General features: G+C 40.2%; 1 protein-coding gene across 2 annotated transcripts in view; it reads left to right on the forward strand.

Annotated features, from left to right (window-relative positions):
• The window catches only part of PPP6R1 (protein phosphatase 6 regulatory subunit 1), a 79,508-nt gene extending 65,187 nt beyond the window's left edge, over nucleotides 1-14,321 (forward strand). For both annotated transcript variants that reach the window (XM_066607751.1, XM_066607752.1), the window contains 6 exons: nucleotides 1,719-1,837; nucleotides 1,941-2,103; nucleotides 3,493-3,590; nucleotides 4,307-4,499; nucleotides 6,200-6,322; nucleotides 7,652-14,321. In XM_066607751.1, the coding sequence (XP_066463848.1) occupies nucleotides 1,719-1,837; nucleotides 1,941-2,103; nucleotides 3,493-3,590; nucleotides 4,307-4,499; nucleotides 6,200-6,322; nucleotides 7,652-7,655 (700 nt within the window). In that variant the 3' untranslated portion in view covers nucleotides 7,656-14,321. The remainder of the gene's footprint in view (nucleotides 1-1,718; nucleotides 1,838-1,940; nucleotides 2,104-3,492; nucleotides 3,591-4,306; nucleotides 4,500-6,199; nucleotides 6,323-7,651) is intronic.
• Nucleotides 14,322-15,627: the final 1,306 nt, after the last annotated feature.

Here is a 15,627-nt window from a genome sequence, read left to right on the forward strand (position 1 = left end):
TAGAACACATTTCTGCACTCCATACATTTAAACGAATGGTGCAGAAGAGAGTGGGGTCGGGTCCCAACTTGTAATTTTGGTACAACCTTTATAACTTTTAATTTGCCAGTCAGTATGATTACAGAAATACTATAGTTCTGGCCACTTGTAATGGGAGTGCTAAGATGGCAGACCTGGGGACCTTCTTTTGGGCCCCAGCTACCCTGACAACCCCTCTGCACCCTGCACCATATATATTATACACACGCAGTACCTTTCCTTGAGCTGTGTTGAATGCATGGATGCAGCCTTAGAGTTTTCATAGGTCTCCTGCTGCACTAGGCTCATTAAAGAGGTTGTATAGGATATGAAAACATGGCTGGCTCTTTCTAGTAACAGCGCCACATCTGTCCATGAGTTATCTTTTATTACAGCTCAGCTCAGTGCAGTACAAACAAAACTTGTGGATGGATGTGATGCTGTTTTAGGAGGAGAACAGACATTTTTGTTCAGACTGTATAACCCCTTTAAACTTGTAATGCTAATACGCAGTAGACTAAAGTTGATTGCAACGGACACGACACGTTCAATCAAAATGATCGTTCATTGGGTGGAATATAGCAGCAAACAAGTAATTCAGCCAAATGATGACAGTCAGTCATTATCTGGAAATAACGTGGCCAGTGTTGACATTTTCATCCGATAGTTGGTCAAAAGATCTTTTAGTTCAAAGAAAGATCTGTCATGAATGATTTTTCATTCCCACAAAGATCTTTCACCTGTCACTAATCATGTATGGCCAGTTTGAACAACTGCCACTACCAGTATGGACTAAAACGTGTATGGCTGCATCTGCAAAAATTAACGTTCACCAGACATTCCTTCGTTCAGTAGCTGTTCAGTTAGTAGCCTACTTCTGTCTGTGTATGGCGGGCTTTACACTGGGTTTTACAGTACAGTATGGAAAAGTCAAAGGTGCCAGTCAATGCTTTTTAGTCTCTGTAGATCTTCAGCGCATATCTGCTTCGGTTGGTTCATAGTGTAACATTTGCAACCAACCTCTCAATCTTCTTAAGATTTCCATAGATTTTAGACTAAAGGTGACAAAAATTGAGAATTTCAACCATAAAGATAACACTTGGGTAAAATTTGACACCAAATGACTGTTTTAGCTGACCGTGTGGAAAGAGGTTGGGCCTTTTTTTTTACATTTTCGTCCAGCAGTCAGTCAAAAGATCTCCTTGTCTAGGAATGATATTTCTTTGAAAGAACGTCCACAGAAAGCTTGGTCACCCGTCCCCCAATGTCATTGAACATGTAAGAGTATTTCAGCAACACGAATACTCAAGATGGACTAAAATGTGTATGGCTGCTTCTGCTTCAGCCATCCAGCTACTTCAATCTCATGTTTATGACCTGCTTTACACTGACTATCTATTATGGAAAGGATCTATGTAGATCTCTCCTTTGCATATTTGCAATAATGTCTAAGTGAAAACTGCCTTCTGGTTATTGCTGTGAATTAGGATACTTTGGGTCTTGAGTGAGTATTTTGTCTTGCAACTATTAGTTATGGGCATGGGCTTTTTTTTTTGAGGAGGTGCAAAGTGTCTCTTCTGAACCAGCTACTCTGGTAGAGATGGGATTACAAAGCTCACCTCCTTTATCTTACTTTTGCTTTCTATTTTTATACTTGGCTACAAACGATATTGATAGTAAGTTTTTGTGTCTTATTTCAGGAGCTGTGGAAGCACAGATAGTGAAGATAGTCGAGATTCTGATGAAGAGGAGGAAGATTCTGGCGGTGGTGCTAGTACTAATCCTTCAACAACAGATCCAGCACCAGAAACATCAACAGGTTGGAGGCATTGATTTAAGCTCTTAATTAATATGCATAATTTTATATAATTACTAAATAAGATGTTTGAGATGTGTAATACTTTTATTTTCCCTATCTTCAGAGCCTGGCTGGACAGCAACATTTGATTCCACATCTACAGATGCCTCTATCTCCCCATCCGTTACTTCAGAAGATACTGGTTCATCAGTATGGGCAGAGAATGCACCGAATAATAGTAGTGAAGCTGGCTGGGCCGTCTTTACAGATCTCAGTAAACAGACGAGGTTATTATGTTTTATGTTTTTTTTGCACCTGCATCACAAAGTAGTGCAAGAAGGTGATATTTAGCTTCCAAAAAAAGACTGCTCAGGAGCGACCTAATAACTATGTATAAATATTTCCATCAAAACTGAGATCTCTCCCATCATCTATTTATACCGTGGACTGTAACAAGGGGCATCCTCTACGTCTAGAGGAAAGGAGGTTTCTACACCAGCCTACAAAAGGGGTTCTTTACTGTAAGAGCAGTGAGACTATGGAACTCTCTGCCTGAAGATGTGGTGATGGTAAATTCACTAAAAATTTAAGAGGGACCTGAATGCCTTTCTTGAATGTTACAATATTACATGTTGCAGTCACTGCTTACTTCAGAAAGGCTGATGGTCCAGGGATTATTCCGATTGCCAGTCTTTGAGTCAGGAAGGAAGTTGTTTTCCCTTAAATGAAAAGGATTGTTTTCTACCTTCTTGAGTTGTTTTTTTTTTTTTTTGCCATCTTCTGGGTCAACATTGGGGGGTAATGGGCTAAACTGGATGGACCTATGTTTGTTTTTGTTTTGTTTTTTCTTTAAGCCTTGCATACTATGTTACTAACACATGTTGCCCCCATTCAATTGAAGGACTGCAGATCCGCTGGGAAATATGCTGCAAATTTTGGTTGGAGAGACGTCAAGTTTCTGAAAAGTGTAGCTACTCTTTAAGCCCTTCCCGCTCCAGGACGTACATTTACGTCCTGGAACATCTGAGTATGTATTGAGCGGTTGTGGGGCGACCTCTCTTCATACAGCGCAGGCGTCAGCTGTTGATTAGAGCTGACACCCGCAGGCAATAGCTGCAATCGGCCGATCGCGGCTATTAACGCTTTAAATGCTGCTGTCAATTCTGACAGCATTTAAATCCCCCGTACGTCCAGTAATGCGCAGTAAATGGTTTTTTTTTTTCCTTTCTTCAAACTCCTACTTTCCGCGGAATCCGTGGCCTGTCCACAATGTTAATTGCGGATCGGACGGCTACCATTGACTTCAATGGAAAGCGTCCATGTTAAAACCACACTAAAATAGAGCATGCTGTGATTTGATTTCCGCATCTAAAGATCTGCAAATCAAATCTGCATGCTTTAATTCAGTTGCGGGCGCTCATGTTTCCCTGTCGGCGGCTTGAACGGATCTTCTGCAATTCAAATCCGCCCATGGACATTGGGCTAAAGTAGTGGTCCATACAGCAACACTTTCTTAGTAGCTCTGAGGGTACGGATTATTGTAGAATGACAGAATATTGTAAAGCTTCCAAACAGTGTGATGTTTAATGGTGACCATTTTTGACTCTATAGTTTACAATCAAATGCTCTATTTTTTAATTGCTCATTCTACAGTGTATTCTCTTATTTTTCTAAAGTTCCCAATCAACGACTCCTGCAGAAGCACCTACAGAATCCGAAAACAGTTCAGCTCAGGAAGTAAATAACAGTGAAGCATCCGATACATCTATAAAAGGTTTGTATATACTATTTTAAAGGGGTTTTTCAGGCAAATATCAGTGACTTGTACTCAAGCTCACTCATCAGAGTTGTGACTGACGAAAATATCTAATAGGAGGCAGTTCATTAAACCGAAACATTAGTGAGCTGCTGTTCCATAGAGACTTGCTGTTCTAGAGAGACATGCTACATATTAACTTTATTGCTCACCGAAATGGGCCACCACACACCAATGCATCCTTCTCTACCCACACCCATCACACAACTACCGAATGGATAAAAGGGCCTACATCACATTGGCATCTAGGACTTAAGAGGGAGAAAGAAGATCATAGATACTAAAACTTCCATATGAACACAACACATCCCCTGCTAGTTCGGTAACTGCATTACTAAACATGTCTAGCCACCATTGGGCATACATTTACTGCGAGGCTAAGAAATGCAAAACCATAGTTGGGGCTGCCAGTCTCCCACAAGGCCTGCACAGTTTGTAAGGACTCCATGTCTGTTCTTGCCAGTAAGAGGATGTAAGGAAACCGTCCAGCTGTTCGAAAAACCTCCTAAGAATCCTCACTGGAAAGACATTGAAAAAAGATGCAGGAACTTAGTAAGGTATATAAGTTTTAAACAGATTGATACACCCTAGGGGGTGTATCTACAGCTATATAGTATTTTTTTTCCTGTATGTCACGGTCTTTCTCAAATCTCCCCTTCACTCCCATTATCTAGAAACCATTCAAACCTCAGCCACACTGGGTAATTCCCAGGAAACTATAGCAGCCCCACAGTGTTCTGCTGCAGAAACGGGTACAATAACATCGTCCAGTGAACCTGGGGATGAAACCACATGCAGGTTGACTTTAAATGGTGAAACTGCTGAGCCTGTGACGCAAGATGAAACTGTGACAGAAGATACTAACAGGTATAGTAACGGTCGTGGTTTACTTTAACCTGCAGAATGGGGACGGAGTTTATGTTGGCACTGTTTCATAGCATGGGTTTTGGTTTTTATTTTGCTTTTTTTGTATAATGGAGATGGCAGTGCACAACATATGCCATTATACCGTACCTGTTTTATAGGTAAAGCAATGCAGATATGTACTTAAACATGTTGCAGCAATAAGTTCCAGGACAGCGTTTGTCATTACCCAATCTACACATGGCTGTAGTGCAGATGGAGGCTGGGTTCACATTGCATTTTGAATCCAGCACTGGTTTCTTTCCTCCATGCAGAAAACTGTATGGGGATGGAAGAAAGGACAGACTCTGGATAGCACCATGGGGACAAGATGTGAGATAATGGCCTCTTTGATCTTTTTTACATAGGGTCCATCTCTTTCAGTACTCTGTCCTCAGCTGTTTTCTATCCAGTGTAAAAGACTGAATGATTTTACTCCTTCTGGTTTATTTTTAAATACACTTTTGCTCAAAATTTCACAATGTGAAAAATGTCACTTGTGAATATTTACGCCAAAAAGTGATTCTTCTGAAAACGCTCATTGGAGCAATAACTGAAGCACCAAAGAGCTTTGTTCTGCAGACATGTCTGCTCTCCTGAAGTGTTTGTATTAGTAAATACTTGTATTCTTCATGAAACATGAATCTGGATTAGCTTTACTTAGAACTCTACTTTGGGCTCTTCCTCTGTTATTCATCATAGGTCTTTATGAATAATGTGCTATTAGTTGTGTTCCTACACAATCCAATAGGGTCCAATCAGTGCTGACAGCATTGGACTGTGTAGAGACATGCAACTTTGACAAGTTAATGAATAGTAACACCTAGCTGTTAGTTTATAAATATTCAGGAGGAATTACAGAGGAACAGAACAATGCAGAGTTATAATAGAAGCTTCAGGATTACGTCATGAGAAATAAAACTATTTAGTAAAATAGACATGGTGACAGAAGTGGTGACAAGATCTCTTTTTAAACATGTCTCAGTAGCAGAAGAATAATCTATTTGTCCATTTTGTAAATGGGTTGTCTGCGTCCGTATGCCCTATGATAGCATACCTAGACTGCAGAAGATTAGCAATGAAAATATGGATTATGGCTATGGCATAAATCATTTAATTTTAGTAATAGGAGAAGGTGGTGGGCTAAAAGCATACATAGTAACATGGTTAGTAAGGCTGGAAAAAGACATGCGTCCATCCAGTTTAGACTTTTATCCTACAATGTTGGTCGAGAGAAAGGTAAAAACCTATGAGATAGAAGCCAATTTTCCCCTATTTTACATAGCTAATTCTTTTGGATTTACGAGGCGCATGAATCTGAACCCCGTTCTTTTGACGCAGCACGACCTATCTTTGTGCGTGCTGTCGCATTGTATCTCCCATTGTTCTCAATTGGTCTGGCTAGGTGCACGCGGTATGGTGTGATGTGGGGTTTCCCCATTAAAAACAATGGGAGGAACTCTGCGATCCGCCGCCACGGCTGTCAGCAGTTACAAAAACGCCTCACATTTGCGGAAAAAAACACATATTGGCAAGCGCTCACCCGTGTGACATTAGCCTTACACTAGAGGCAAATCGGATCTTCCTTTTGACACAGTATGTGAAAAAAGTCTGGATATGCCAACTTCCTTCCTCATATTTTCTCCTCCCTTATTGTGATGCAGGGTGGAAGACAGAGCCCCATCTACCTCACAGATGGATAGCACTGCAGAGTCTAAACAACAGAGCTTGGAATTAACAAATGACACTTTAGATAAGAACTCTAATGAAAATCAGACAGAAATCCGGTAAGAATTTTAATAAAGTTGTGCCTGACTGTGTCGCCCATTAGTTCCTATGGCTGCAAAAAAAGTCATCACATTCGCATGTAGATGTGATTTTTCTATTTTATCTCTTGAAATATGATTTTCAAGCATGGAAAAATCACAGCTTTTTAAGTGCCATATCTGGTCGCATTTCTCAGTCAGATAACACGTGAATGCACCCTAATAGAAATGTTCTACTACGGTAATTTCTCTTCTAAAGATATCTTCTCATTACATTTATCTATGCACTTTCATTAAACGCATTGTGCGTCTTTAAGGACCTTGGTCTCTGAATCCAGCTAAGGAGACAGTTCATTTCATCACGATTAAGATGAATTTCTACTACTTTTTGTAACTTAGGTAAATGAAAATTCCTGTAGGGGTTTTCTGGGGTTAAGATGACCTTTTCTCAGAATAGACCATCAATGTCAGGGGTCCTGATGAGAAGACCCCAACTAATCCGCTAATTGAAGAGGCAGTGCTGCGGTTTCCTCTGAGGCCTGTGACATCACGTTGATCAAACACAATATAGGAGCAGCTCAGTTCCATTCAAGTGAATGAGATTTTGCTGTTATACCACACACAGCTGCTATGCACATCGTATGCGGTGAAGTGGCTGTGGCACTTCAGACAGCTGATTGACATGGGTCCTGAGTAGTGATGAGCGAGTATACTCGCTAAGGGCAATTGCTCGAGCGAGCATTGCCCTTAGCGAGTACCTGCCCGCTCGAGACAAAAGGTTCGGGTGCCGACGGCGGGCAGGGAGCTGCGGGGGAGAGCGAGGAGGAACGGAGGGGAGATCTCTCTCTTCCTCTCTCCACCCTGCTGACTGCCGCTACTCACTGGTCCCCCGCGCCGGCAACCGAACCTTTTCTCTCAAGCGGGCAGGTACTCGCTAAGGGCAATGCTCGCTCAAGCAATTGCCCTTAGCGAGTATGCTCGCTCATCTCTAGTCCTGAACACCGGACCCCCACTGGTCGTCTTTTGATGACCTACCCTGAGAATAAATCGACAGTATCTTCGTCCCGGAAAACCCCTTTTAATAGTTCTTAAATCTGCAGAAATAGTGTGGTGGTGTCTTAGCGTGATCAATCTATGTGATGAGACACCCTTTTGTGCCAAAATAGATAGGTATTCTATAACCTTTATTGGCTAACCAGAAATATTTTATATTTGCGCATAAGATTTAATGGGACCTACTTGCATGTTAATGAGTCCTCTAGGACTTTCCTTTACTTTGCACCTTCTTATGGTAGAAGTGATGGTTCTGTAACAGCGGCTGTTTAGCGTCTTCATTTTGTATTCTTCTAGGTAAACATTGTCCCCTAATCTGGCATCAGAAATAGATGACTGTACATCCAAAGATCTGCATTAAGTATACATATGGATTTAAAACCAGGACAAAGACCAAGCCTCTGTCTCTGTACAAGGAACTAGGAGCCACCAATCCAGAAGCCGTTGTAATCCATTGTATACAAGAAGATTGTGAAAGCAAGAGACAAACGATACTATTTTTTTGCACTGAAAGTTAATAGCATATATGTGTGTTTGTATAATGTATGTGCATATATATGTAAAATATTATATGTACACACATCTATCTCACACATGCTTTTATATATTTATATATGAAAGTGGCAACGGTAACTAAAAAAAGAAGAAAAAAAAACAGGAATTAATTAAATTTAAATTATATATAAATTTTATTTTACTCTTTTTTTGGATGGCACACGATGCCCCAGACTTAAGCACAATAAGTCGAAACCAAATTTTTTTTTTTTGTTATTTTGCTATTCCCAACTTGATCCATCACAAATAATAAAAAAAGAAGTCTATGCAGATGTGCACACTGCAATAATTGGCTCGTGGACTTAATGCCTCAGCTGGATTATTGCCTTTGTCAGGCATAGTTGTGTAACTCCATCTGTTGTCCAATGCCTCTGATAAAAACATAAACTTTTCTTTTTCTTTTCAGTGTCCAACCTGTTTGTATTCTAGTCCACAGGCATCCCATTCTGATTGTGTTTGCTGTAATAGCTTTCTGTAATGAGGTTACCAAAAGAAATCCTCCTACAATGAAAAGTTTCCTAAGTTGTTAGATTCTCAGTAATAATATTAGCAGTGCCTTATTGTCATCCCATAAACATGTAACCCATTAAAGTGTACTAGGAATGACATTGCCCAGTCTGTGTATATTGTGCATACTAAAGAGGTATTTAGCATTCATTTACGTTTTTGCAGCTGGCTCTGACTTGCAGACATTTGCACAGATCTCGCTGTCTGCTTCAGAGCTTTTTGTACCTTATTGCTTGAAGATGTGGTGATCTGTGTACTACCAGGAGGTTACGCTTAATCTGCCCTCAGCAAGTGTGCTGAATACTGGCATTATACATTACAAAATCTATTCAACAGGGGAAGTTTACTAGACCAAATGTGACAGAATTCTGACTAAGTAGATCACATGGAACATGCTGTCCATTCTGCCGGCAGCATGTTCTCGGGCAGGAGGAGCTGAGTGGATTGGTATAGAGTTTTATTGGAAAAAATGTAGTATAATTTGTATTAATTTATATTTCTGCTCATTCTGAGGTCTGCCCATAGCCGCTGTGAAGGCAAATTTACACGGAGCGATGATCGCTCAAAAATTGCCCAAAAAGTTTCAGTGACAGCTTTGAGCGATCATTTTGGATCAACTATTAAGTAGCTGCTCGGCTACTTAAAAGCAATTTAGCATGCAAATGAAACCTTTAGCTGAATTGTTACCAGCGCGAGGGCTCTTATCCTCTTTCAGTTCCTTTGTTCTCTGACGGGAAACAATGCTATCAGCACTACCCGCGGAGAACTGCTTATAAGGCCGAACGTCGATTTTTAGGTTGGCCTGAATTTAACGTTCAGCTAGGAGTGCACGATGGGCGCGCTTTAGACGCAACGATGATGGCTCAAACGATCGCTTTGTAGCTTTTTTTTTGAGCGATCATTGCTCCGTGTAAATAAGCCTTAAGCTATCAGTGATTTGACAACTATTTCTGTATGCACAGTCCTACACAGCTGTCAGTCACCCACTGGACCACTATACTTAGAATAAGCAGAGAGGCCAATGAATATAATACAAGTTGTACTGAATATTTTCCTACAAAGCTATATAGCAATCTGCTCCGCTCCTCCTGCTCTATAGCATGTTGCCTTCAGTTTAGACAGCATGCAGAACTGGCAGGTTCCCTTTTAAAATGTGACAATGTGCTCCAAAACCTTGGCACAAAGTAAGCCAACCAATAGATTGCGTAAAGTTAGACGAAAGTGTCCTAAGATGCACTGAATTTATCGCCCATCATGAGCCGTTGTGATAATGTGGCACATTTTTAGCCTGTCTTGTCTAAGTTGTCAGGTAATGTTAAGGGACCTATACAAGTTGGCCACTACTTTATCCATTACGGGCGTGTTTGCACATAGCGGATTTTGTGCTGTGGATTTTAGTGCTGATTCACGTCAGAATCTGCACTACAGAAAGTCCACACCGATTTTTGCCATGTGTGAACGTACCCTAAGTGCTTACTGGCTGTAAGTTCCCTGTTTAAATGCACCTGCCTCATGACAGGCGTACATTATTATTTCTTCTTCTTCTGAGAGGGTATTACATCTGTAGTTATCCACACAGAGAAGTAATGCAAAATGGCGAAAAATTCACCAAACAAGCTATTAGGCGGGGGTCTCTTTAAATGCTACCCTAGTATGGAGCTTTCCAGAATTTTAAGCTGTGGAATGAATCCTAAGGCCAGTCATAGGTAATCAACTTCCCTTATGCACTGTAGGCTACACTGCTGTGAAAGCCTGACAGCAACCGGTCAATTGGCATCAGGAAGCCTGTACCTTTTTTAGGTTCAGATCCTGCAATTCAGTCAACTAAGGAGAATATATTAGAATCGTATTCCCTAGTTAGCTTTTAAACTAGAGATGTTGGAGGATTGCTCGCTCATCTATTATGGCCATTTTAGTAAACGTTTGCATAAAATATCAGTTCTGAAGCTTCTCCTCTTATATCGGTTTTGTGATGTCTGTCATTCCACGTGGAAATTAAGATTGACAACTGGGTGTTGCTCTTCATCTTGTTGATGGGGAGCGTTGCTACAGTGCTAACAAGTGTCACACCCTATTGAAAAAGATCTATTCTGTCTATCAATTTCCAGGAGAGACGACAAAAGAATGACCCAACACAGAGATCTAAGAGAAGATTCCTGGTGAATACAAGTACTAAAACGGACCTGTTGGAAGAGCGGGCAAACTCATTAAGTTTAGTCAAATTCCTGATTGTGAAAATTATACGGGGTTATTGATAAAGGAGCAGATTTGGGGATTTATTAAAGAGGTACACAATCCACACATTACTGAAAAGAGGAAGGTTCAAAGCTTACGACATACTAGTAAGTTCCATCTTATGCCGCAGTGTTGGGTGCCTTTAATACGTTCCACATTCTTATGAGACCTGTGCGGGCGGACAGGGTGTGTGTTTTTCATATGCAACCAAGCTCAACAAATTTTCTGTGCCACTTGTAAGTTTGCTTGTGGCAAGGCGTGACAGGAGATGGAACTTACAGGTATGTCCTAAACTGTGAACCTTCCTCTTTTCAGTGATGTGTTGATAGTGTACCAGTCTATTGTAGTTTTTGTTTGTAATTTAATCCAAAATCTCCTCCTTTTTAATAACCCTGTATATCATTGACATTAAAATATACATTTCTGTTAAAGTAGACCAAAATAATAACCTCCGATGGCTAGTGGGCATTTGATGCATTTCGGACATCCATGACGGTAGTAACTGATGTATTAGTTTATTCTAATTATAAAGCAATAATTTGCATGTCCGTTTTTAGTTGGGTTTAGATGTTTTTGTTTCCTATATCACAGTGGAGTTAACACAGTATGTATACTTTTACAGAGGCACTTTATTTGTATTGTTGACTTGCAGATAAGAACTTGATGCACTTATATGCTGTGTAATAGTAGTTACATCAGTTTTCATGCCCTTGTCGATGTCAATCATATGTGGGCTGAATTCTGTTTCAGTACTGTATACCAGCCGTTACATCTGTTCTGTAGCCGGTAGTCCCTATGATAAATGTTGTTGTGGAAGATGCAATCCTTTTACTATTTGACTAGTTTTTTTTAATAGCCCATTTCATGATATAAAATGTGAATGGGGAAAAAAAACTTGTTTTTGTTTCCCAATTCAGTAACCTTCAAGGCCCCAATGGGCAATTGACAGAGGTTAGACTAGTTATTTAGAGCCTAACTTTTTAGTATGACCACATTACTACTTTTAAAGGTGTTTTTGACTTTTGATATGTGCCTCCCATTGATTTCAATAGAGAAATGACTTTAGTTGCATAGTCACTTTCCTATTGAAAACATGAACCAGGACCTTTTATTTTCCACACCAGTGGAGGTCCCACTGCTGGCCCCCCTACTTATGGGACTCTTACAACAAACCAATAGTCAGGAACCCCTTTATTTCTCATTCTGTACAGTATAAGCTATCAACATAAATTTGTGGACCACTCTGACTGTAGGATCACAAGTATTCTTGGGTTGTTGGGTGGGGTTTTTTCTTTGCTTTCTCCTATTGCTTATATATGTTCAGTTAGTTACAATGAAAACCACCGTCTATTATTTCCCAATATCCCTTATTTCTTGTATATGGACATTGGATTGTTAGTTTCTCCACCAAAATATTTTTTTGCAAATAATAAAAAGCAATAGATACTTAGAGGCGCTGCCACCACTCCTGATATGTCCGTTTTAGTAAATACTTTTCTCCTAAAAGAAATTTTAAAAAAATTCACCTAGAGAAGTTTGACTAGATTGACAACTGGGTGTTACTATTGTTACTATTGATCTTGTTAAAAAGGGTGGTGTGTCTACAACCTGACATTGTCAGCACTGATTGGACAATAGAAGATTGTGTAGGGATACTAACCAACTAGTAACGCCTCATTGCTAACTTATTCATAAGGTTCTCAGAGGAATAGCAAGAACGGCACATCAAATGGCCATGACAGAAGCTGCAGAATGTCAGGAGTGCTGCCAGATCCTCTAAGTTCCTTCATGCCTTTTTGCCCTTTGTGTCCTCTCAGTTTAGTGGCAATACTGCCTTGAGCAAAAGACCTCCATATTCCAGGATAGACTGGTTGCTAGAAATATGCTGCCTTACAACGGCACTGAAAACTAGTTGGTAGTAAGTGTATCTATAGCAACCATATTGTCAGATATGACTCGGTCTTTCCATTTTTGGCATCCTTGAGACTATACTGACAGCAGAGGGGGAAGCGGCTTGACAGCAGTCACTTATTCCCCACCTCACCCTGCAATAAATGTAAATGGTGAAGAACTTTAAGGGGTTTATCTCTGATAAAGTAATATTTGTCTCTTGATTCATTACTTTTAATTGTTGAAAATTAAAGGTATTGTCCTGGGTTACGAAGAAAAGGGTTCTTTTTTTTAATTTTATATATATAGAAGCGATAGTGCTGTTGTCCATGGCTTATGTTTGATATTGAGGTACATCCCCATTCAAGTGAATGAGGCTGAGCTGCAATGCCAAACACAGCCCGTTACTGGGAAAGAAAAGCCGACTCTTTAGTAATCCTTTACAATCCCTTTAAAGAAGTTCTGTCACTTACCTTTAGCCCTATAAACTAAGCTTATGGGCTGAAAGTAGGTGACCCGCTGAGTCCGGGGATGTAAGGATTTTATTTACCTTTCCGTCATTCCCCTTGTGTGAGTGGTGGAAGCTGCCACTCAATGCATTGATTGGCACCACTAAGTACTCTTCCCATTGTAAAATTAGAATGGAAGACTACTTGGCAGCGCCACTCAATGCATTGAATGGAGGCTTTCTGCACTCGCACACGGGGGGGAGGTAAGTTTAACACTTACGTACCCAGACTCAGCCTTCCAACCTCCCAGTTCAGTCTCCAACCGGTGGCTGGGTAGAGGCTTGTGTCTTAAGGCTTTTCCCTGTTGTGTATATAGACCAAGTCCATATACCAACCTGTAGGTGAATAGATCCATAGTGTGGACCTCACGCTCCATGCTCAGACACTTAATGTAGTACATTATAGTGAATCAATATAGATCAGTTTCCTAAACCCAGAGAACCCCTTTAAACCCAACTCTAACATGTAATACTACATTTGTGCCCCAGGACGATTTATCCTTCTGTCTCACATCACTGACCTAATGGAGATAAGGGATTAGGCAAGGGTGCTGTAGTCAACTTCAATATTTTAGATTTTCTACCTGTGTATTTTTTGAGTTGTCTATTTGTCATATAACAATCAGCATTTTAATTTGAACGTGCCTTTCACTGGCCCTGTGTGGTTGGTGCATGTTGACTGTCCTTGTAGTTACTTCTAAAGAAATACAGTAATGGTACAAGAGGGAAATCGGTGTAAACTATGTGTTCTGTATCCACCTTGCTAACCCATGCCTTCCCCGGCATTTTCTGTGAAGTCATTATGCCACTTAGCAGCGAGACGAAATTGTTCATTTTTTTAATGAAAAAAAAAATGTTAAAAAAATGATTTCAAATATATCAGATAATTTATATATTTTCTTTTGCAACTTTGAGAATATTTTAAATATGTGTCCTTTATTTTTTCTTTGCTGGAAAGAAAAATAAATTATACATATACTTGCTTACAGTGTATATGTATTTTATGTTTTGTGTGTTTGTGTTTAAAGGAGCGTTTGGGTAATAACTAAAGCCGAATATCCAGATGACAATGCATTAATCACTTAAACTGTATTGTATTAGGACATGGTTAAAATGCACATGTTGGGAGACACATGCATTTTAAACAGGGACCCATAAAGACTTAAACTAGTGAGTGGAGTCTGGGGACTCTATACCACTTCTGTCAGTGAAAGCAGTGAATGCTAATGACTTTATTGTAAAGTACTATATGAATAAAGGTTGTTAATAATATGCAGGTGATCATCATTATTCTTAATGCACATTGCTTTGGCTAGATACACAGCGAAGGGGAGTGATGCAGCTACTACATTAAAGGGGTTCTGTCACTAAAAAAGAAAAATGCTCTACTTATCAATTCCTCCCCCATCAGTCTACTTACCAGATCTTCACCTCCCTTATCTTCTCCTGTCTCCTGCAGTCCAGGGGGTCACTTCACCTCCACTTGCCTGATTCTTCTCCTTCCTGTGAGGTTACCTACATTAGGTTGGCAGTCTGCCAATGTACATTATGTCACAGCTCACAGGCCAGCAGGAGGACTGCCTATCCTCTTCAGAGATTGCTCATGCCAGCTGTCTCTGAAATAGATTACAATTCCTTCCTAGGCAGTGAAGCTACAGCACAGGGACTTGACCTTCACTGACGCAGCAGGAAGGAGTTTGTGATGAGCAGCCTTCATAACAAGCTGGGCCCAGCCTGCAGTGAGCTGATCTGGGGCACTGGAGAAGCTCAACCGGGAGACAGACAGGGAAGGAATAGGTAAGTTTTTAGATTTTATTTTTTTGACAAAACCCCTTTAAGAAAAAGACCGCTTTATTGGATTTCCAGAGAAATCTGAAGGAATGAATACTGCCAATTTTATTTCTGATTTGAATTCTTGAACATTATGGAAGAGCCTTCCATATTTATTGCTGATTGAATGGGCACATAGATTCCTTCTAGCAAAGTCCCGGAGCTCCCCGTCGATCAATAATTGGGAATGTTTCACTTTCAGTGACAGAAATTATTGTGAGAAAGGCAAGGAAAAATCTAAAATAGAATGACTATTACACTTCATTTTCCAGCTTATTCTTGAAAAAAACCAGCATTTGGGCTCACATGAATGTGTTTTGGCTGCATTTTAGACTCGTGATATGCGGCACTAAAACACCATTGACTTGTCATTCAGACCGGCGTTTTTAACGTATGTGAAAAAGCAGCATGTCTTATTGTGTTTTGCGCTTTATAGTATATGGTTGTGTAAAGTACACAGTGGATACGCCTGTTACGCAGTCAAAATAAGCTCATGTGAGTGAACCCTTTCTGTTAAAAAGAAGCTGCAAAAAATGTTTCCTCCAGCTAGAACAGGAGTTGTGTGGAAGACTATTGTCATCTTCAATAAGCCACAGGAGACTAATAGTTTTATGGATGCTGAGGGACTTGATTTATACAGGGCTACTATAATATGACTACATTTTTAATGTTATATAGAACCAAAACACTATGTGTTGTAACGTAGAGTAGGGATGAGTTTTCTCGTCCGTGTCATTGGGGACACAGA

Source organism: Eleutherodactylus coqui, chromosome 6, assembly GCF_035609145.1.
Source record: "Eleutherodactylus coqui strain aEleCoq1 chromosome 6, aEleCoq1.hap1, whole genome shotgun sequence".
NCBI classification, from domain to species: Eukaryota; Metazoa; Chordata; class Amphibia; order Anura; family Eleutherodactylidae; genus Eleutherodactylus; species Eleutherodactylus coqui.